This window comes from Pleurodeles waltl, chromosome 6 (assembly GCF_031143425.1).
Source record: "Pleurodeles waltl isolate 20211129_DDA chromosome 6, aPleWal1.hap1.20221129, whole genome shotgun sequence".
NCBI classification, from domain to species: Eukaryota; Metazoa; Chordata; class Amphibia; order Caudata; family Salamandridae; genus Pleurodeles; species Pleurodeles waltl.
Window position 1 is genome coordinate 1,429,024,752 of NC_090445.1, and position 24,761 is coordinate 1,429,049,512.

At 46.8% G+C, this 24,761-nt stretch overlaps 1 protein-coding gene across 4 annotated transcripts in view; it reads right to left on the reverse strand.

Moving 5' to 3' along the window:
- Positions 1–24,761, reverse strand: part of DLG5 (discs large MAGUK scaffold protein 5) — a 1,179,851-nt gene that overhangs the window by 98,826 nt on the left and 1,056,264 nt on the right. For all 4 annotated transcript variants that reach the window (XM_069240807.1, XM_069240806.1, XM_069240808.1 and 1 more), the window contains one exon: positions 14,291–14,434. In XM_069240807.1, coding sequence (XP_069096908.1) covers positions 14,291–14,434 — 144 coding nt within the window. The remainder of the gene's footprint in view (positions 1–14,290; positions 14,435–24,761) is intronic.

Sequence of the window (24,761 nt, forward strand, 5' to 3'; positions counted from 1 at the left end):
TCATAAACCAATTTAAAAAACACTCTCAGACAAAACACAATATAACAACAACAACAACAAAAAATGCCACTTTTAATGCACTGAAGAAGGCTGGCCCTCCATGACGTGTGCCAAACTAGGCACACTGTGCAGGGGGTTCAGGCAACCACACATTGGTTTACAGGGGTTAAAACTACATCACCTAATGCTCTCATTTTTAAGGTAGCTTAGTCGAGCAGTTAGGTCAATTTTGTGGAAGAGCAAAGCATTTGTTGTACTCACAGTATCAATCTTGCAACTCACACACTCAAAGGAATGACTTGAGACCAATTTATAAAAATACTTAGATTTTTATGTAATTTTAAGGCCAAGATTATCAAAATTGCTTAAATACTTTTTGAGATATGGATTTTTTAAGTTTAATAAAAAATAGTCTTTGTGCGTTTAGGAAGCTGGCTCTGTATATACTATATCAAACTGAGATATAGTGTGCACAGGCTCCAGGGGTTCCCCAGAGGCAATAATAGATAATACTAATGCTCTATTTGTGGTGGTGGTCGATCAATTATGCTTATGAGAGGGTAGTGTTAAGCATTTGTTGTACACATACAAACAATAGAAGAAACACACTCAATGACTTAAATCCAGACCAACTGGATTTTTTTAATAGAAAAATATGTTTTTGTTACTTTATTACTAGAACCACAAGATTCAGTTCAGAAGTAAATACTGTTGTAGGTAGGTACTTAGCATAGACATCAATGTAACGTTTCACTTTAGTCAAGTAAACAGTTAAGAAAACACAGAATATCTATTTTAAAAGTGGACACAGTGCATTTTCGGAACAGTTCCTGGGGGAAGAAAGTAAAGTACAGTATTAGAGGTAAGTACATGACTTACAGTTCCAGTCTCCGGGTTTTAGGTAGTCCGTCGTTCGGGGTTCAAGTTAACCCCAAACACCCACCACCAGCAACATGGGGCCGGTCGGGTGCAGAGGTCAAAGTCAAGCAATTTTAAAGCTGGCTCCTATGGAGACAGGGGGTACTCAGAATTCGGTCTACCAGCAGGAAAGTACCTGCGACTCAGCTGGAAGACCAGGGGGTTCACGAGAGAGCACTGGAGGGGCCTCAAGTAGGCACCAATCCCACAACCTCAGCAGCACTAGGGCGGCCGCGTGCAGGGTGCAAACAGGGCGTTGGGTTCCAATGAAACACTATGAGGGGGCCCTGGGGGTCACTCAGGCGCTGCAGGTGAGGTCCAGGGGGGCGTCTCAGGCACACCACCGGTCAGACACGGAAGAGGGCCGCCTGTTGATCGTTGCTGCACCGGATGTCAATTTCTCCAAGGTCTGGGGGCTGCAGGTGCAGTGGGTCCTTTGGCGGCAGTTATATTCGTCCAGGGCAGTTGTGGTCAGGGGGGGTCCTCGGGATTCTCTCTGCAGGTGTCGTCGTGGAGGACTGGATAGGTCAACCCAGGGTGGGCACTTGGTTGCTGTCACCTGGGGGTCCTCTCTGGTCGGTTGGGCCACATGGACTCGGGCCATGGGCATCAGGCGCAGATTGGTTAGGACTCACGCTTATCGCTTATGGAGAGAGTTGGGAGTCCATAGAAGCATTCTTTTCTTTTAGACAGGGCCGCAGTCCACAGGAGTTTCTTGATCCTTGGTGATGCAGGCAGTCTTCTGGATGTTTTTCAGGGGTCACTGGACCTGCAGGACGCGTCGCTTCTCTTTTGCAGGTTCTTTGAAGCAGGAGACAGGCCATAGAGCTGGGGCCAAGTCAGTTGTTGTCTCCTTTTCTTTTCTGCTGGAGTTTCAGCTAAGCAGTCCTTCTTGTGAGGTTGTCAGGAATCTGGTGAGCTGGGTTCAGGGAGGCCCTTAAATCCTAGATTTAGGGGCGTGTTAGTGGTCAGAGGGCTGTAGCCTATGGCTACTGTCCCTGAGGGGTGCTACACCTTCCTTGTGCCTACTCTCTTTGGGGAGAGGGGGCACATTCCTATCCAAATTGGTCCCTGTCCTCCAAACCAAGATGGAGGATTCTGCAGGGAGGGCGTAACCTCAGCTCTGGACACTTAGGGGTTGTCCTGGCTGTGGTGGTCACTCCTCCCTGCTTTCCCTAATTTTCCCACCAAACTTGCTGCCAAAATTGGGGCTTTGCCCGGGGGCTGGGCATCTCCAGTGGCTGGAGTGCCCTGGGGCATTGTAACTCAAAGCCTGAGCCTTTGAGGCTCACCACTAGGTGTTACAGTTCCTGCAGGGGGAGAGGTGTGAAGCACCTCCACCCAGTGCAGGCTTTGTTTCTGGCCTCAGAGAGCACAAAGGCTCTCACCCCAAGGAGTCAGAAACTTGACACCCAGTGGCAGACTGGCACAGGCCAGTCAGTCCCACACTGAAGGATTGGGTAAAATACAGGGGGCATCTCTAAGATGTCCTCTGTGTGCATTTTTTATTAAATACCACACTGGCCTCAGACTTCCCAGTAAACAGTGTAGTCATTATGGAACTGTGGAGTGCGTTCTGACCAACTCCCAGACCATATACTTAATATGGCCACACTGCACTTACAATATCTAGTCTGAGAATGGCCTTAGACACTATAAGGGCATTTTGCTCATGCAGCTATGCCCTCAACTGTGGTATAGCGCACCCTGCCTTAGGGCTGTGAGGCCTACTAGAGGGGAGACTTACCTATGCCACAGGCAGTATTTTGTGGGCATGAAACAGTGAGAGGGATGCCATGTTGACTTTGCTTTTTTCTCCCCACATACCAACACATACAATCTGCAATGGCAGTGTGCATGTGTTAGGTGAGAGGTCTCTTAGGGTGGCACAACACATGCTGCAGCCCTTAGGGACCTTCCCTGGTCACAGGGACCTTGGTACCACCACAGCCATGGGAGGTGCTTTTTGGCCAGTGCCTAGCAGATCTTAATGCAGAGTACGACCCATCTGAAGATCGCCCTTTTCTCCACCGCCGACCCTCTCTTCGCGCCAACATATCCCACGAAGAGACCATCATCCACCCGGAACTCTTTAGTTCGATCGAGGTAGAATGACAACTGTCTTTTTGGGTCCATGGGTGGTGCCCCTCCTCTTCTTTAGAGGGATGTGACGAAACGTTAATAGAGGCAGAGTGATGGATTGGTCTACATGAAATGGAGTGACCACTTTTGGAAAGGAGGCTTTTCTGCGAACCATCAAGTTGTCAGGATAGATGATGAGGTAAGAAAGCTTGGATGACAAGGACTGAAGCCCACTCACTCTTCAGGCAAATGTGATCACCCTGAGGAAAGTTGTTTTAATTGTAAGGAGCCAGAGGGGACAATTACAGAGAGGCTCAACAGGAGCACACATCAAAAAAGTCAAAACAAGATTAAGGCCCCACTGAGGCATGATAAATGGCGAAGGAGGAAAGAGATGAACAAAACCTTTTAGAAACCTATTACAATAGGGGACTTGAAGAGGGGGCAACTGCAGAAAACCAGAAATAGCAGAAATGTAGCCCATGAGAGTACCCTGAGCAGTGCCCTGCTTGGCCAGAAAAAGAATGAAAAAAAAGAGCTTGAGAAAGGGAGACAGAAAGGTTATCAACTTGTTTTTCTGCACACTACACCACAAACTTTTTCTAGTGGCAGCCATATACTGTCTTAGTGGAGGAACACCTGGCTGCCAAGATAACATCACAGACTTTTGGAGGAAGGCTGAAATCTGTCAACTGTCGCTGCTCAATCGCCACACAAGAAGGCAGAGACTGGACAGATTCGGGTGGAGAACTCTCCCCTGCTGCTGTGACAGAAGGTCCTCCCAAAGGGGCGGTCTGATCGGAGGATCGATGGACTTGCTCAACAGCTCAGGATACCGGACTCTCCTTGTCCATTCCGGAGCCACAAGGATAACTTGGGCCCAGTCGATCAAAGAGTCCGCCAGGTGTTGAACCACCAGGGATATGCCCTGCTGTTCCAGCCAAGTCCAGAGGCGCAGAGCCTCCTGACAGAGTCCACGACCACACCCCACCCAGCTTGCTGCAGTACCACGTTGCGGTGGTGTTGTCTGTGAACACCTGCACTATTTTTTACTTGATAGAGGGAAGAAAGGCTTTCATTGCCAGTCATATCGCACAGAGCTCCAGCATGTTGAGTTCTGCTTCCCGGAGACCTGATTCCTCTGATTTAGACCTTTCTGAAATGGTCGTCCCATCCTAGGAGTGAAGCATCTGTCACTGCTGCCAGATCTGCTTAGGGAGGGGAAGTGATCTGCATTTGGCCTGATCATGATTTGTTAACCACCACTGCAGATCCTTCATAGTTCCCTCCGAGATGTGGACCATGTTAGAGAGATTCCCTTGATGCTGCGCCCTTTGGAACGTCTGGTCCCACTGCAGAGCCTGTACATGCCACCTGGCATGTGTCACCAGCAAGATGCAGGCCATGAGGCTCAGGAGCTCCAGTCTCATGATCACCAAAATCCAGGATAGAGGCTGAAACATCAGTATCATGGCCTGAGTACTCTGGACTCGCCAATCGGACTGATAAGCCCAAAACTGCACTGCATCCATAACAACTCTGACAGAAGAGAGCGTCTGAGAGGGAGTCTGGTGTGACTTCAGCACATTTATAGCGAACCCCAGCAAAAGCAGGAGATCTGCCTTAGTTTGGAGGTCAGAGACAATAGCCTGGGATGAGCTCATCTTTAACAGCCTGTCGTCAATATAGAGGTAGACTGATACCCCTGAAATCCACAGATGAGCTGCAACCACTGCCATCCACAATGGTGAATGCCCGAGAGATGCTGGTAAGGCCAAAGAGAAGCATGGTGAACTGAAAGTGCTTGTGGCCTACCATGGACCGCAATTATTATTTATGGGCAGGCAGGACAGGGGTGTGAAAATAAGAGTCCTCCAAATCCAACACTACAATCTAGTCTCCTGTGTCCAGGGCAAACAGGACCTGAGACAATGTGAGCATCTTGAACTTCTCTTTCTTGAGGAAGAGACTGAAGGCTAGTAGGTCAAGGATAGGACAAAGATCCATGTCCATCTAGGAGCCCAGAAAGTAGCAGAAATAGCAACCCCAGCCTACGTCTAGCATTGGAATCCTCTCTTTGACCCCTTTGGCCAAAGGAGCAGCAACTTCTACGCGGAGAAGTCATCTGATCATAAGATGGTAGTATGGATGGCAGGGTAGACTCAAAAAGGAGGGAGTAGCCCCTTCAGACTATCTGCAAAACCCACATGCCTGAAGTAATGGATTGCCAGTGGGGCAGCCGAAGGCAACTTCTGCCTCCAACTGGTCCTTAGTAGGGGGAGGCAGACTAGGAGGATTTAGAGGCTGCTGCATGGCAGACTTGAGCATACCCCTGCCCACCTGACCCACGACATTGGTGGGTCTCACACCCTTAGCTGTGCAGAGGCTGTTCAGCATGCAGGGCACGGTAGGTGGATGGGTATGGGCATCGTTGGTAACCCCTTATGTATCCATGAAAGGGACAAAAGGCAGACTAGGGGTGGGGGAGAGTGGCTGCTGCGAGCCCCAAGGACTTGGCCATAGCACGAGAACCCTTAAAGCAATCAAGCGCCGAATATGCCTTGTCTCCATAAAGGCAGATGCCACTGAAGGGCATGTCTATCAGAGAGCTTGCACATTCTCCTAAAAGGAAGACATCCTTAGCCAGGCACGCAGCCTCAGGGCCACTGTCATAGAAACCACTCTACTTAGAAAGTTGATCGTGCTGACTCTGCAAAGGATCATGAACTTCACTGCGTCTTCTCCTGTCTGCAACAGCCTGAGAGAGTACAGCCCAAACCGCCATCTGGACTGGTGGCAGCACTTCAACAGTATCCCACAGTGTGTGGGGATAATGGCTCAAAAGGCATGCGGTGTTCACAAACCGCAATGCAAGGCTGGAGGAAGAAAACATCATCTTCCCAAATAAATTCTACCTTTTGGATTTCCCATATGGGGGACCAATGAGGAACACGTCTTGGGAGGTAGAGGCTTGGGCCACCAACCTCTCAGGGGTGGGGTGATGCAGCAGAAAACTTGGGTCTCTAGGTGCGCGGAGCTGGTGGTGGGCAATTGTCCTGTCCAAATAAGTCCCTGTGCTGGGTTTGGACCAGGTACCCAACAGGACATCAGTGGGGGCATCACCGAATGGGAGAAGGGGTTCTGAGGTGCAAAATCCCAGTTGCAGCACCCCTGGAAAGAGATTAGTCTTGATGGCCACCCTAGGGTAGCTGAAGGTCCAGGACCTCAGCTTCCCTCCTCACCACCACTGCATAGGAAGCTCCCTCCCCCATAGCTAGGATAGTGGGAGAAAGCATGCCAGTAACTGGAGATGTGTCCAGTTAGCTGTCTTCACCCAAGTCCTCACGCCAGTCTATTTCACCTTCGTAGGGCTGGCATTCTAAAGGGTACAGTGACCCAACCCACTAATTCTTCGCCGAGGCCTAGCCCAAAAAAACAGGGCTCAGGATCTGAACGAGGAGGCAAAGCTCCTGCCAATGTCAGAGTTGGACAACGCCCATCCTGCTCAGTGTCAGAGTCTGGGTTGACGATGGGGATGGTGCTGCCAGTGGGCGCTCGGAGTGTCGTCATCGGGACCAGTGCCAGGGATGGTCGAGGTGGTACAACCAGTCCGAATCTAGGACTTGATGCCTGGGAGCCCATCGGTGCCAAGGAGGAAGAGACTGGTGCAGAACCAAATGGGGCCACCTCTAACCCCACAGGGACTGAAAATGCTCCAGCAGGGTAGGACTGCCCAAAAAGGAGGCGCATGGCTTCATAAAATTCTTTCAGTTGGGCAGGGGTCGCTCTAGCTCCTGGAAGTTCGGAGAGGGATGGAGTCAGCGGAGGTTTTGAAGAACAAGGCCTAGAATGATGATGATCCGTTGTCACATCAACCAATGGACGTGGAGAAGTCGAAGAACATTTTGACTTCTTACTTTTTTCTTGTGCTTTGACTTACCCAATCGCCCGGAGGACTCTGAGTAGGAAGGTATGACTTCAGACTCTGTGACTAGTCCCAGGACCTTCCTCTTGGTCAAGACATCAACCCGCATGCAGCTGCATGCTGGGCTGCCATCAGCTGTAAGGACTGCTCTGTTAAAGCCTCTGGATGCATGTCCCAGCACTCGGTTGTGGTCCAAACACCATAAGCACTTGAGGTGATGATCCATCATGGACATTGCACTATAGCAGGAACCGCAGGGCATGAAACCTGTGTTCATAGAAGATATCCTTGACACACCAGGAAAAATTCTCAACAGAGAAATTGACAAAATTCTAAAAAAGACCAGTCAAAAAGCGCTGGCTAGTGCAGAAAGATAAGACTTGCTGTTGATGTGCTTCAGAGGCGCAACAACAGTCGAGGAGCTGATCGACACCACTGTACTGTCCAAGAAAATCTTTAGCATCCAGTCTGACTTCTGGGGAGAATTCAAAGATAAGGAATCTGCAGACAGATCAGATTTGTAAAGCTAATCTGGCAGCTCATGTTCTAACCATCCAACCTTATGATTGTACTGCATTTTCATTTTGTCCTGTAAAAAGAACGGCTAATACCCCACCTGGGCAGTGTGATTGGAATTTGGCAAAGTTTTACTGCTTTATAAGCAAGTTAAGTTATGCAGTGTTGAAATCAATTTTAAAAAAAGATAGTAAAGGGAGAAAAATGTTAAGCCCTTTTCCACTAACGACACTACCTCTACGGACAGTTTATCCAGCATGGCAAGAACCCTCATCTCCAAGATCGAGGCACTTGTCGGACTGAATTTGCCAGTGGAAGGAGGGCAATTCAGAGAGGTAAACAGTAGTGGCAGGGTAAGTCATAGCACTTGCAGATAAGCTGGATAACAAAGTGATCTGTTGTGACGATCTTCCAATTAGTGGAGGAATGGGAGACCCTCACTCCATGTGCAAAACTGATGATGTAAAGAGAGGGAGTCAAAGAGGTTTTAAGGCAGCAAAACCAGCAAAAATTACAGAAACTGGAGAGGCAGCTGTGGCCGAAAGACACATCTGGGCCCCCAAAGATTCAATACATGTGCTTTGGCATTTGCACTGTACACTGGAGCAGCTCCAATTTTACAATTGCGGTTGAACTGCTTCACCAGCTAGGCCAGTCCCACCAGGTGTGTCATAGCTTGCCAACTTTTGAACCACTCAATAGAAGAGTTTGCATTTTCAGAACAGTTGCTACCCATTAAAGGGAATGTCAATGAGGGTCGCTTGGACATCTTCCAGAAAGCTAGTGGGACATAAAAGAGGATGGTGGCCAACTGTGACAGTGTGACCATTGATCAAGCCATCTTGTCAGCAGAATCAAAGCCATGATTCAGAATCTGTTTTGAAGTATACAAACCATCAGGGACCAGATCAGAAAACAGCTTTTCTTATGATCAAAAAGAATGATGGCAATCATTTTTTCCCGCTCTCCGGAGGCAGAAAGCTTTCAGATGAAGGAGCCACAGCAAAGGGAGGCATGGATGGACCATAGGACTCTATGGAAAGGGATGCGAGAACAGAGACTTCGAGTCACAAGGCACAGGTCTATGACTACATGCAATCTGCCAAAGGACTACCAGGAGTGTTTCTCTCAGACAGCCAATACTAGCTCCAACAGTGAATAGTTGAACAGTAGCACAGGTTCTTATACTACTGAAGAGGTTTGCAGTATTTCAGTAAATATATTAGATTTGTCACCATCAATGGTCAATGTCAATGCCTCAAGCTGTTATTTGTAACACTGAAATAAATGAAGAGCCTTCCTTTGAAGGAGGCCACTTCAGGAGAAGCATTAAGGCCACTTACATTTTTCAGCTCAGGCATAAAACAGCATCTATATTTTAAAAGGGGATCGGATTGTTAGCCTCTGAGTCATCATCCTCTGCATAACCATATTTTTCAACAGGAATGGGAAGAGCAACCAAATCAGGATCCCACAGAGGGTGAATCTTTGGGTGCTTAGATGTTCTGTCAAACGTTCATCATGGAAGCAAGCAATAACCTTTTCTTATGCCACTTAAAAGGTGGAAAAGGCAGCAAAATTGCCTTTGGTGGGGGAGCAAATTGGGCAGAGCGGGTAGGTGAAGCCTTGCAAGGCACTGGCTTTGTCTCAAGCAGAACACATCTCTGAAACCTGTTAAGGCATGGAGTCAGGTCCCGAGACATAAAACAGACCAGAGGGGTACTTAAGGAGAGTGTTTGGAGCAGGATCAAGGCTGATTTTCTAGGTCTAGTGGCATAGTGGTCAAAAAATACAATGGGTTAGAGCGTGGTTTGTGTTTCATCTTTTTGTATGTCAGTTTCAGCTTCAATGAGGAAGTGCGGCATTATAGAACAGCACAGAGACTCTGAACAGTTCTGGAAGTGGGAAAACGTCATGTAGAAATAAGAGAATTTATTTTTCCTACTGGGATTTTTGTGAGAAGCCTCCATGGGAAACTGATGTCTTTTGGGTAGAGTTACCTGAAGGAGACAGCACTGGCATATACCAGTAAGCCTTAGCTAAAAAGAACAGTCTCCTGCTCTTGAATAGTCTTTAGGGCACTTTCAAAAGCTGAGCAATTTCAATAGTGAAGCAGAAAGAAGAGATCAAGGCTAGTGTTAATGAGGCTGATATAAACACACACTCATGACAGTTTGCCCCTTATCTGTCCTAATGATGTCACATTTTAAGAAGGCTGAGTAGTAGTGGACGCAACATGGTGCTAGAAAAGTATTATTAGGGAAAGGTTTCATAATCAGTCTGTTGCATGGGAGATATTAATTAGTTGAGAAATCTAGGACAAGAAGTATCCACCAGAAACTGCTCACACATTTACAACTCACTCCAATGACCTTTGAAATACTGACAACATGCTACATAGTTTCTTCTGTGTTTAGAGAGCCAGTGTTTAGAACATCATTTCTGAGATAATTTTGGGAATAGATAAAATACACTAAGTTATAGTCAAGTAAAAAAAAGCTTCAATAAAGTAGACAAAATATTATTAAAGGTTACAAGTTTCTACACTAATTAGCAAAGTCACAATCAATATACACTGTCAACAATCAATCTTATCTTTGCGGGTTGCAGTGCTATTCTTATTACTGTTTGAGAAACGTAAGGAACCTGAGGCTCCCAACAACACATACAATATCCTCCTCTACTATTCAGTATCATAAGCAGATTATGAGGTCTAGAAATTTTAAGAACTTACATATTATAACAACAAATTGTGTTCAGGATGGACAGATCTTGGCAGTAAAGGGCCATGATCATCATAGGAAGTTGGAGGTGGGCCCACAGACAAAAAGGGTACACATCAGGAGAACATAGGACTTTCCATTGGGCTCTGGAACCAGCTAGCAAGAACAGTAGCCAACCCAGTGCTGAGCAGAAGCACAAACGTATGTGGTCAGCAAGTGGGGAGGAAATGTCAGTTTAAACTCTCCCCTGTGCCAGGAAACAGAGAGGATCTCTCTGGGGAGCACCAGATTTGTAGTTTGGAGAATCCTTAGTCACTAGCAGCACCGCAACCAAAAGGACAATATAGGAAAACGTCTGGGACAATAAGACCCCGTAGGAAAATGGCTCCTTGTTGCAGTTACCCCTACCCCCCACTTTTTGCCTGACATTGATGCTGGCTTGACCGAGAGTGTGCTGGGACCCTGCTAACCGGGCCCCAGCACCAGTGTTCTTTCACTAAAAATATACCATTGTTTCCACAACTGGCACACCCCTGGCACATAGTTAAGTCCTTTGTAAAATGTACCAGTGGTACCAAGGGCCCTGTGATGACCAAGGAAGGTCCCTAAGGGCTGCAGCATGTGTTTTGCCACCCACCCTAAGCAAATCCTCACCTAACACATGCATACTGCCATGGCAGATTCTGTGTGTTGGTGGGGAGAAAAAGGCAAAATCGACATGGCATCCCTCTCAGGGTGCCATGCACATAAAACACTGCCTGTGGAACAGGTAAGTCACCCCTCTAGCAGGCCTTAAAGCCCTAAGGCAGGGTGCACTATACCACAGATGAAGGCATAGCTGCATGAGCAATATGTCCAAACAGTGTCTACGTCCATTCTTAGACATTGTAAGTACATTGTGGGCATATTAAGAATATGGTCTGGGAGTTTGTCAGAACAAACTCAACAGTTCCATAATGGCTACACTGTATACTGGGAAGTTTGGTATTAAACTTCTCAGAATAATAAACCCACACTGATGCCAGTGTTGGATTTATTAAAAAGTGCACACAGAGGGCATCTTAGAGATACACCATGTATTTTACCCAATCCTTCAGAGCAGGACTGACTGGTCTGTGCCAGCCTGCCACTGAGAGATGAGTTTCTGACCCCGTGGGGTGAGAGCCTCTGTGCTCTCTGGGGTCAGAAACAAAGCCTGCACTGGGTGGAGGTGCTTCACACCTCCACCCCTGCAGGAACTGTAACACCTAGTGGTGAGCCTCAAAGGCTCAGGCCTGGTGTTACAATGCTCCCAGGGCACTCCAGCCAGTGGAGATGCCTGCCCCTCAGACGAGCCCCCACTTTTGGCGGCAAGTCCAGAGGGATAATGAGAAAAACAAGGAGGAGTCACCCCTCAGGCAGGTCCACCCCTAAGGTGACCAGAGCTGAGTGACTCCCTCCTTGAGAAATCCTCCATTATGCTTGGGAGGATTAGGACCAATAGGGATAGAGATGTGTGCCCCCTCCCCAGAGGGAGTGGGCACAAGCAGAGTGTAGCCACCATCAGGGACAGTAGCCATTGGCTACTGCCCTCTGACCCTAACACACCATTAAATTTAGTATTGAGGGACGACCCTGAACCCAACTCTTCAGATTCCTGATGACCTCACAAGAAGAAGGACTGCTGAGGTGAAAACCCTGCAGAGAAGATGAAGAGACGACAACTGACTTGGCCCCAGCCCTACAAGGCCTGTCTCCTGCTTCAAAGACCGTGCAATCGAAAAGCGACGCGTTCTACAGGACCAGTGACCCTTGAAAAGCCTCCAGGGGACTGCCTGCAACACCGAGGACCAAGAACTTCCGTGGGCAGCGGTTCTGCCCAACCAGAAGATAAGACATCCATTGTTAAAGGGACTCCCACTTCACTCCAGAAGCGTGAGTCCCCAACTACTCTGCACCAGACGCCCCCGGCCCATGTCCAGAGAAACCAACTATCCAGAGAGAACCCCAAGGAGACTCCGACGACGGGTCCACCCTGGGCTGACCTCTCTGCACCCCCACTACAACACTTGCAGAGGGAATCCCCAGGACCCCCTGACCGCGACTGCCTAGGACGAAGATATCTGACGCCTGGAGAAGCACTGCACCTGCAGCCCCCAGACCATTGAGAAACAGGCCACCGGTGCAGCAACGACCAGCAGGCTGCCCTCATCCTTGCCCAGTTGGTTGCTTGCCTGAGAGGACCCCCTGTGCCCTGCCTGCAGCGCCTAAGTGACCCCCGGGTCCCTCCGTAGAGTTCTATTGAGAATCCGACGCCCTGTTGGCACCGTGCGACCAGCCGCCACGTGCTGCTGAGGGTGTGGTTTTTGTGCACACTTGGGGCCCTTCCAGTACTCCTCCAAAAACCCTGGTCTGCCCTCCGACAACGCAGGTACTTACCTGCAAGCAGACCTGAACCGGAGTACCCACTGTCTCCATAGACACCCACGTTATTTTGGCTCCTGTTTGATCTCTGCCCCTGACTGTGTTGCTGGTGCTGGGTGCTTGGGGGTGCCTTGAACCCCCAATGGTGGGCTACCTATGAAGATTGAACCTGAAAGTGTGGTACTTACCTCAGAATCTCTACTTTACTTACCTCCCCCAGGAACTGTTGAGAATTGCAGTGTCCACTTTTAAAATAGCTTTTTGCCATTTTAATGAGAACTGTGCACAATATTGATTTGATTCAAAGTCCTAACTATTACTATGCAAAGTACCTTTCAAATGATGTACTTACCTGCTAAATTAATTGTGTGGTTCTAAATATAAATTAACAAAAATATATTTTTCCATATAAAAACCTATTGGCCTGGCGTTAAGTCACTGAGTGTGTGTTTTCACTTATTGCTTGTTTGTGTACAACAAATGCTTAACACTACTCTCTGATAAGCATAACTGCTCGACCATACTACCACAAATTAGTATTATCTATTATTGCCTCTGTCAAGCCTCTTGGGGAACCCCTGGACTCTGTGCACACTATATCTCATTTTGATATAGTATATACAAAGCCAGCTTCCTACATACCCATTCTGGGAACAGGATAACTGGCATGGTCAGCCTGGACGTTCATTCTTATAGGAAGATACATCCTGCTCAACCCCTTGAAAAGTTGTTTGATAATTGTAGCTAAAATATGTTATCTTGAAATGGCTCAGAGATGCACAAAAGTTTATAAGAATTAGAGGTTGCTATTGTACAATGGAAGGGTAGCTGAAGTAGTCAAACAGATGGAGTGATATCATAACTTAAAGTCTGTGGGGGCCACTTATATTTTCAGGCAGTTAAAGAGGCTCCTATACAGGCAACTCCTTTCTTCCTAATCCTTCTTGTGCACACCACGTATGGATGAAATTTTGTTTGGAACTACTCACACCTCTTCCTACTTAATCTTTATATAACTGGTTATTATTTAAAGCTTATCACTAAATCCTCAATTGCAGCACTATTTCTACATGGTTTGATAGACAAATTCCAACACTGTTAATCCCAACTGTCAATTCATGTCTCATAAGCAGTCTAAGAATGATGGGAGGATCATGAGTGTATTTTGGTTAAAAAACACAAACAAAAAAACAACAACGACGCCTGCAAACTTTCCCAGGGTAACGATGAGGTTGCACCTTTTTACCCATATCATTTGCCACCATGCTGAAGAATCCAAACTTCTGCCCAACAGTGTGCTAGATGAATTAATCTAAATTAGAATAGTTCTCCACAGAAGCATGCACCCCTTCCCCAATGCAGATTTCACTCTTGACTTGCCATACCAGAAGGAAATAGGGTTACTCCGAGGCATAATGAACAGAAAAGTTTGGAGTCCCCAGGAGCTCGAAATCTCAGATGGCAGTACAGGTAATGCAGTCATCTATAAATGAAAATCAGGAAGGACCAGTTGCATTCAAACATAGTATTTGCCCAAATGCAACCTGGAAAGAAAAGGTGGCACCCAAATCTTCACAAACAATCGGAAGCTACAGATAGGAAGTGATCCTGACTGACCCTCTCATTTAACGAGTAAGTGTTTCCTTATATGGAGAATCGTGTGTGGACAAGACCTTACAACCGAGAGAAAAAAAAAAGTAGAAAAGAAAACAAGACTACTAACCAAGAGGGCACCGACAAAATTTCCCAGGTGACTCTTTAACCAGCATGTCCTTCACAGCATCAACAAGTGGACCCAGGAGAAGCACTGGTCTCTGTGAAGTGCAATCCACTTTCTGTACTCTCTGGTATGCCAAACTTGCTGAATCTGTCAAGAAAACAGACTTACTGTTATACATGTACTTTCAAGAGGCAGCCAAAGTAAAGATAACTTTATTACAATACATCTTTCTCTAAACAGTTTTTATTTTATGATTTAAGAAAAGGATAAAGTGCATCCTAGCCCACGGGTGGTAGGTGCTGTAAAGCAGTCTTATAAATGAAAAAAACAAACAAGCAAAGTTGTTTCTGCATCCAATACAGTAAAAAGCTGTTTGTCTTTAGACACAAAGATAAACATATAGTGATAAATGTTGCAGATTGTCATAAATGTCAGGCTCAACCCAAGAGCTGTGAAATTGTAGCAAATGTGCAGCTGTATCAAAGGTGCAATTGCAGGTGTTCTTTACTAAATGGAATGCTATGTACACAATCAGAGAAAAACGTGACAGAAAAAGCCATCTTGATTAACCAATTGTTTGTGCAGGAAAGGCCTGAATCAAATAGGTAGTGCCCTGGTTGAGATTAGATACAGTACATCATAATTATCATAGTATCACTAAAGACAAAATGGCCTGTTAAAGTTGTTACTTAGTAAAAAAAAAAAAAAAAAAAAAAAAAAAAAACAGCACTTGAACACCCCTGGTGCTTGTGACGAACATTAAGTCTGTCACGCTGCTGTTTGAAACAACCTTTCTGATTGTAAATCCTGTTCACAGTCGGAAGTTCACAATCATCACTCATAAGAAACAGGGGAGAAATGTTATTCTCTGGGAATTATCTGAATACTGATGTGTCAAAATGGAGGACAGTTACATTACTGTCTGTAATCACTAATTGATTTCACTCACTACTAGAACTACAGCAGCATCAATAGAAATTGAAGCAGTCTGGAGGAAACCTTGTTAAAACATTTAAAAATGTGCACCTCAGTTCTCAGAGCTTGTGTTATTTCAGATTTTCTTTTTTACATCAAAAAATTGCTTATATATCTTGTTTATAACTAGGGTGTTCCCAGAATGTAAAATTCAGGTGTCTTGCAGCTCCTACTAGTTAGCAATCTTGGTCAACACACAGAGTCCAGGAAGGGTAGATCTTTTCAACAGAGTGGTTCAGTCTTCGTTCTGATCCATGGGGGAATCTTGTCAACAGACCAGTAAGGAAAAGGGGCATGTGCATTACCTTCTTGAATCTGGTTAGCAAGTAAATCAGCAATGTGCTGCACACCTATGCAAACTATCAGAGTTCAAGTAAGCCTGAGTGCGATACCTAGTCTGATAAGGCTGGTCCAGGGACTATTGTAGTGAAATCTCTCCTGCAGGCTCAGATGAGGGGTAAAGGTAGCCTCTTGGCACTTGGAAACAGAATTTCTGGACTTCTTGGGCCACCTTGGGACCGCCATTCAGGAAAGGGCATCAAGCTAAAATCTTTGGTACTATATTATCTAGAAAATTATTGATATTTATTTGTAGTGACCACTGGGGTGCAAGGGTCTAGATATGCTAATTTATCCTTTTTATTATTGTCAATGTGCAGCCTTTTCTTACACAGACCATCATCCAGCTAATGTTCATAGATTAAGTGTACAAAATGCAAACTAATGTAAATGACCAATGTATTTCAATTGTTTATATTACTATGCAGAAAGTAAGGCCACTTCTGCTGCACAGGGTGTAAATTACATGACCAATTACTTGATTAAGATATTTGTTTTTTGTGATGAAATCTGCCAAGCAGGTACAAACATTTAGGTTGTCAACATCTCAGAGTAAACACTACAACAGTGGTTCCCAACCTTTTGACTTCTGTGGACCCCCATTTTATCAATACTGGAGCCTGGGGACCCCCAATGACTCATTATTGGAATCCGGGGACCCCCACTGAGTCATTACTGATAGTTGAAACCTAATATTATTAAATTTTCTAAGCAGTCGTGGACCCCCTGACGAGGCTTCGCGGACCCCCAGGGGTCCCCGGCCCACAGGTTGGGAACCACTACACTACAGAAATACACAACTGTTTCTTGCAATAGCTGCACACACAAAGATTTCTCATTAAGTACCAAGTGCTGCACTGAATTCTATATCAGGACTGGAGGCGAGGATTATTCGTATCTTTTAAACCTTTATTCTACAGCAGCATTTAAAACCAAAATTACATTTCCCAAGATTCCAAGGGAAAACGAACAGTTAACAACATATCAACATTCAGAGTAAGAGACCATGTATTTCCTCGTCATGCGCTCCACTTCCTCTTTCTTTTCTGCTCCGGCGGCAAGCTAAGCACTCTCAAGTTTTTTTTCCTGAATTAGCAGTTCTCGTTTCGTCAATCGCAGCGTGAGTGAGTCAAATTATGGGGCACTGCCCCCGGACAAGCCACAGGAACATCTTCACCGCTCCAATCGCAGCACATACATAAATTACGGGGCCCGCTGAATGTGGTGAAGGCAGACGGCCCTTAGAGGGCAGCTTACTCGCAGGATCCGCGTCCCGCTGGTAACACAGGGAGGTGTGCACACTTTGAAGTGCGTCTCCGAACGCAACGGACCTGCCTCAATTGCCCTCGTTCCTGCATGGAAGCCCTGACGCCCAAAAATGTGGGGTCTGTCGTATCTAAGTGCAAGCGGTAACACCCGTTTGACAGGTCAGTACCTCCTCAATTTTTTAAAAGAATGCGCACCGCTTGAGGGCCCGGCCCAGGCACTGTTGACATTTGTTTTCCCCAACTACAGAAGGGGAGTGGGCCCCAGGGCTTGACCCACCATGCGACTGTGCATAGCACACTATTGCTGGCCTGCCGAGGCCCTATATTACAGGTATTGATTTGCCTTTGTGCCTGCGATTCCTGCACTCCCTTACAGGGTTTCACACACACACAGACGTCCGTGCGTACACGCTCCGGCGCAGCAATAGAACATAATGCAGGAGAATGATAACTATGTTGAAGAGACCATTTCGGTCCTTCCCACGGACTCTGAATTTTGTGAGGCAATGGATGCATCCATTAGAGGACTGTGTCCTCCTCTATTGAGCTGCTTGAACAGCGTCTGCTCCAATTGACATATGCATGCCCGATGCCACTGAGCCTTTTGGGGCCTCAACTCCTGGGCAAAGATCCCCTGATGGGGGGCGAACAAGTGGCCCTCCGAAGTGCAGAATTGAGACGGGGATGGATTTCTCCGCCTTTGACAGGGTCAAGCAGGCCCTCTTCAAACGTCCGGCCCCATCCACTATTAGCAGCTTCGGATGACGCCCTGGGTGCTGTGGGATATCTTCCTGGGATAATACCCTCAGGGGAGGCAGATGTGGATGGATCTCAGGGGGGATTCCCCTGATGAGGTGGCCCTTCTAGACCGTGGCTCTCTGGCCCCACGATTTCCCCAAGCCCAATTCCATTTGTGAGAAAGCTGGACAAGTTTGTGGGCACCTTCACATCTTTGGATAAAGCGCAGACCTAGTTGAAAAAGGTGTTGCAGCCCTGCCTTTTCCTTGGGGCTGGTCGAGGTAGGGGGGCGATCGGCCGGCTGTTTCAATATCCAAGGCCTCTACAGAGGACAATCCTACCTCAGAGGCTAGGGCTCAACCATAACTGGGGAGCTCTTTCCTACCAGAAGGGGCCATCGGGACCGCGGTTACAGAGGCGACTCCAAAGGTTTCTCACAGGGAACCTCAACAGTTAAGTGTTTTCAGATCTCTCCCATCTGAGGATGGGGGACGCTTGACACGTTTGCTCACAATTGGGAGGTTATTACTTTAGATGTCTGGGTGTTACAAACAGTGATAGGTTTTCACATAGAGTTCTATAGGTTTCCCGTCCAGGCATCACATCCACGCCCTCTAGGTTTTTTTCAGGATCAAGCCTGCCTGATAGATCAGGAAGTGTACGGCCTTCTCTGGAAGAAGACAATAGTTTGTTCACAACTGCACTCCAGAGGGTTTTTAAGCAATATTTTTCTAGTGGAGAAGAGAGACGGCGGACAACGCCCTGTGGTCAACCTACGGGAATTCAACAGTTGGTTTATGACCTTTTCAAAGTGCAGGGGATCCTCCTCCTCCTGAGCGATTAGTTATGCCCAAATGACTGGATGGTACGCCTCGATCTCAAGGACGCATACCTCAAAGTCCCTATCTTCCCTCCACAACAGCGGTTCCTGCAATTTCAATGGAGAGTCATTATGTACAAATTTAAAACCCTTCCATTTGGTCTCTGCTCTGCCTCTTGGTGTTTCACCAACGTGCTCAAACCCGTGATGGAGAATCGGCGCTCTCTGGGTTGTAGACTCTATATCTGGACAACATACTCATCATGCATCAGTGTCCTTTACGGCTACAAGACCAACTACAGGACGTGATCCTCCTTTTGATCCTCCTTTTGGAGGGGTTGGGGTTCACTGTAAATTAACAGAAATCACTGCTGACCCCTTCCAGACAGACAACCTTTCTGGGTTTCATCATCAACTCTGTAGACAAACTTTTCAGTCTCCCCTACAGAAAGGTATCCAAGATCCGCAGGCAAATAAGGAAAATACTGTCCAAGCCCTCCACCTCGCTGCATCAGGTGGCGCAGATAGTGGGACTACTGTCATCCTCGATCAAGGCTATTTTTTTAGACCCTCTACATTACAGGGCCCTCCAGCACCTCAAGCCTTTGAACTTACGGAACTGTGTTTATAATACTAGGAACAGATTCCTCTCAATGACGAAGTGAAGACGGAAATGCGCTGGTGGCTGATCCATATGGAAGTATAGAAAGGTCGATACATCTTTGGATCTGATCAAAACTTCATCATCAAGTCCGATACCAGCAAATACGGGTGGAGGGTGCGCTGTGACAAATCTTTTACCCGGGGCAAATGGTCTACAGAGGAACAAACCCTGCTTATCAATTGCTTGGCATTGATGGCAAACTCCTTCACAGTGCATTGCTGGACCAAAGAGAGTGCCAATTGTTGCGTGTTGTCAAAGGAAAAGGCATATGCATCCCCCCCCCTTTTGCAATGATTATGAGAACCATGGCTCAGACCCGCAGGTAACAGGCGGAAGTGGTTCTAATCACGCCAGTGTGGAGATCTCAAGTGGGGTTTCCAATTCATCTGGAATTTTGTGTGATTTTCCAATCCATCTTCCTCACGCTCCAGGTATTCCTACGGGATCCCTTGGGTCAGAGCCATCCACTAGACTTCCAATGCTGTCTACCTCTAACAGCATGGAGGATTACCGGGAAAGATGGAAAGTCCCAGGTCTTTCACAAGCAGCTGAGAGACTGCTCACCACGGCCTGGGCCGAAGGGACTAAAAAGCGATACAGGTCTGCGTGATCCAGATGGCTGCGTTGGTGTCGTAAACACAGTGAGGATTGCATGGGGTGTGACACTGTGCCAGTTATTAACTTCTTGGCGGAATTAGCAGAATGAGGATTAGCCTACAGGACGGTGAATTCATATTGCTCGGCTATCTCGGCAGGCCATTTCCCCATTCAGGGATCCCCAGTGGGTGAGAATCCCCTAGTATGTAAACTGCTGCGGGGGATTTGACTATCTTTGCCTCCAGAGCCTCATTATTCAGAGCTCTGGGATGTTTACTTAGTGTTGAATTTCATTTGTTCCTGGCTGAGAAATAGATATCTTTCCCATAAACAGCTATCTGCGAAGTTGGCAATGCTACTGTGCTTGGTTTCAGAGGTCAGAGCCCTGGATATTTATTTGCAGATTTTTACCCTCCTAACGAGTGGTATTCCACATTTATAGGTGCACAAAGACTGATTCTCGCATTGTCTCTTATCCAAGTTTCGATAAACAACCCAAGCTATGTGTGGTGCATTGTTTGAAGGCGTACAAGCAACTTACAATGGAATAGCGCCCTCCGGGAGAGTGCCAATTGTTGATATCTCTCACAAAACCTTTCAAAGCAGTGTCCTCCCCCACCATTGCTCACTGGGTTTGATGGATCATGCAAGAAGCAGGCTTTAATAAGTCTTAATTCAGAGCCCATTCGGACACAGGGGCCATAGCTTCGAAAGTCTTTTCTCTAGGGGATAGAGGATATTTTAAATGCGGCCGACTGGTCCTCGGATTCTATGTTCAAAATATTTTATTTCAAACCAGTGATTGGTATGGCAGCTTTGGTTGTTAATAAGCTTTGAACAAGCATAATCCTCGCCTCCGGTCCTGACATAGAATTAAACATTCCCTAGCAATCATAAAGGAAAGTTCAATTCTACTAAGAACAAGGAGGTGAGGATTATTCCCTCCCAGCCATAACTGCGCCCACTCGGAGGAGCCTAACACAGAGGGTCTGGTGGCAACCTACAGACAGACATATCTCTTCTACGTTCCATGTCCTTAATAGAACTTAAACTTTCCTTGACGACTGCTAGGACATGTTTCATTCTTAACAGCTGAACATACCAAATGACTGTGTAGAGATCGCTACAAACACCACTACACAATTTGCAATTGCTACCTAAAAGAGTTAGTTAAAACTATAAGGGTGCTGCTACACTCTGCTTTACAAATATGTAGTGTGTATGGTGCTTTCTGTCCACCTTTTACCTGGTCACAGAATGTGTAACCACACAAATACCATTCTTGAGTCATTGAAAACTTTTATCACAGCAACAATAATTCAGTTCCAAATGTGCTACTCTCTTCTTTATGTCACCGTGCCAAGCTGTACTCCACCATGTGCTCCATTCTGCTTCGAACAATATTGTCCATGGTCGACCATCATCAAGTTCAACGTTACACCCTATAACCCACTTTAGCACATCTCCCCACCATCACTATTATATTCCCTCCTTTCCCACCAAAACAATGCACCCACCCTCACCAACTTAAAGCCTCTAAACCTCTTCAGTTTGAGGAAACTCACAAGGTACCTCCTAATACTGCTTCTATATAAGAAATGACTGCCCTTGTTGCAATAAAACATCTTACTTCGCAAAACACTTTGACGCTCACTCCCTTCTTCCACTTTACTGTAATTACTGAACCATGGGCATACTAAAAGGAGGCTACAGCCACACAAGCAGTTACACACCAAAATTGCCCCTTCTATCAAAACCTCGCAAGACCTCAAAAGATAAGGAGACGGTCTTCCCATTAAATAAATCCATCATAAACACTCCTACCTCTAAGCCTGTACCATCTACATCCTTGTTTGAACCCCACTCCATTACAGAAACAATTCCTACCAAAGCTGCTATTGTGCCCATCTATTGTGCACCCTCAGACCCTTTCAATTCTAAAGTAATTTCATTAGTGATAATCAAGAACTATCTTGCTTGATTCTATTCCTTATTCACTACACACTTTGAAATGTACCCTCAATGTTTCAAATTAACAAGGCCACTTAAAGCTCAGCTAACCTCTCTCCTGCCCAACAGCTTTCTCTTCCCTCAACCAGAAATCTTGAGTGCACTTCAACGTAACAAACATTTGGAATCCTTCCTAACCACCACGTCAACAGCTCCTAGGTTCCAAGTACTTAACATCTGAAAAAACGATACTTCCACAGTTAAAACACTACTCTCAGCTGAACAGAATCTCAAAGAATGCTACATTACACTACAGTTTTACTGCATTCATCACACATACTTGACCCTGAGCCATATAGCTCTGAACTACCAGGAATATAGCTCTGAACTATCAGACATACTCTAAATGTCCCAGATCTTCTAAACCAATAGTAGATTTCGGTTACACCGAGGTGTAGAGCTCTCATGTACCTGGCAACTTCTTGCAAATGCCCCAATTATACTGAATCAAAGCAGATTTCTATTATATCAAGGTGAACAGCTCTGATGTACCAAGTAGCTTCTAGCAAATGCACCAGAGGTACTTAACCAATAGCAGACTTCTATTATATGGTTCGGTAGTGCCCAATAATTCCTGGGTTTTGAAACTTGAGTGCTAAATTGTGTCGCAGGGATTACAGGCGTGTAGGAAAATGCCACTGTTGGCATGGTCACCCCCCACTTTTTGCCAGCTTTGATTGGAAGTGTGCTGCGACCCTGATAACCAGGCCGCAGCACCAGTTTTCTTTCACTAAAACAGTACCTTTGTTTCCACAACTGGCACAGCCCTGGCACACAGTTAAGTCCCTTGTAAAAGGTATCCTGGTACCAAGGGCCCTGTGGCCAGGGAAGGTCCCTAGGGGCTGCAGCATGTGTTATGCCACCCTCAGGGACCCGTCACTCAGTGCATGCCACTTCCAGACGAGTTTCTGACCATATGGGGTAAGAGCCTTTGTGCACGCTGTGGTCAGAAACAAAGCCTGTCCTGGGTGGAGGTGCTTCACACCTCCCCCTGCAGGAACAGTAACACCTGGCAGTGAGCCTCAAACCTGGTGTTACAGTGCCCCAGGGCACTCCAGCTAGTGTAGACGATCTCCCACTTTTGGTGGAAAGTCGGGAGGGATAATGAGAACAAGGAGGAGTCACCCCCTCAGCCAGGTCCACCCGGAAGGTGGCCAAACCTGAAGTGACCCCCTCCTTGAGAGATACTCCATCTTGCTTTGGAGGGTTAGGAAGGATAGGGATAGGGATAGGGATGTGCTGCCCTCCCAAGAGGAAGTGGGCACAAGGAGGGTGTAGTCACCCCTTAGGGACAGAAGCCATTGGCTACTTCCCTCTAACCCTAACACACCCCTAAATTTAGTATTTAGGGGTGACCCTGAACCCAGCTCTTCAGATTCCTGACAACCTCACACGAAGGACAACTGCTGAGCTGAAAACCCTGCAGAGAAGATAAGGAGATGACAACTGACTTGGCCGCAGCCCTACCGGCCTGTCTCCTGCTTCAAAGACCCTGCAACCAAAAAGTGACACGTTCGTCAGGATCAGCGACCCCTGAAAAGCCTCTAGGGGACTGCCTGCATCACGAGGACCAAGAACTCCTGTGGGAAGTAGCCAGGCCCATACAGAAGAAAAGACATCCATCTTTAAAGGGAGTCCCACCTCACTCAAGAAGTGTGAGTCCCCAACTACTCTGCACCCGACACCCCCGGCCTGTGTCCAGAGAAACCAGCTATCCAAAGAGGACCCCAAGGCGATTCAGACGACGTGTCCACTCTGGGCTGACCTCCCTGCACCCCCACGACGAAGCCTGCAGAGGGAATCCCGAGGACCCCCAGACCACGATTGCCTGGGATGAAGATATCTGATGCCTGGAGAAACACTGCACCCGCAGCCCCCAGGCCCATGAGAAACTAACCACCGGTGCAACAACGACCAGTAGGCGGCCCTCACCCTTGCCCAGTCGGTGGCTTGCCCGAGAGGCCCCCCCCTGTGCCCTGCCTTCAGCACCTAAGTGACCCCAGCTCCGTCCAAAAAGTTCTAGTGAGAACCAGACGCTTTGTTTGTACACTGCACACGGAGGCCACCTTGCCGCCGAGGGTGTGGTTTGTGTGCCTACTTGGGGCCCCTCCAGTACTCCTCCAAACCCCCCGGTCTGCCCTCCAATAACGCAGGTACTTAACTGCATGCAGACTGGAAGTGGAGTACTCTCCATAGGTGCCCACGTTCTTTTGGCTCCTGTTTGACCTTTGCACCTGACCGGCCCTGGGTTGCTGGTGCTGGGTGCTTGGGGTTGGCTTGAACCTCCAACAGTGGGCTACCTATGCCCCGGAGATTGAACCCGTAAGTGTGGTACTTACATCTGAAACTGTACTGTAATTACCTCCCCCAGGAAGTGTTGAAAATAACAGTGTCCACTTTAAAATAGCTTTTTGCCATTTTAATGAAAACTGTGTACAATACTGAATCTATTCACAGTTTCAACTATTACTGTGCAAGGTACCTTTCATTTAATGTACTTACCTGCTAAATGAATCTTGTGGTTCTAAAAATAAATTAACAAAATAATATTTTTCTATATAAAAACCTATTGGCCTGGAGTTAAGTTATTGAGTGTGTGTTTTCACTTATTGCTTGTGTGTGTACAACAAATGCTTAACACTACCCTCTGATAAGCCTAACTGCTCGACCACACTACCACAAATGGAGCATTAGTATTATCTCAAATTGCCTCTGTCAAGCCTCTGGGGGAACCCCTGGACTCTGTGCACACTATGTCTCATTTGGTATAGTATATACAGAGCCAGCTTCCTACAAGGTGTATTACTGCCCTGTGATCCACTCCAATGCTTACTTGGGGTTTGCTGCTATTAAAAAAAATGAGGCATGCCAGACTCTGTGTTCTTGGTGATGGCAAAATACGGACTAGCCATGGCATGGAAGTTTCCCATTGCTCCCCAGTGATTAACAAAATGGGTGCACTCAGACTGCCGCCTTGGGTGCTGTTTTGGGACATTTCTTGAGATATGGGAAGGTTCACAATATAGGATAGGTATTTTTAGAAACTAGAATCTAAATAAGTTG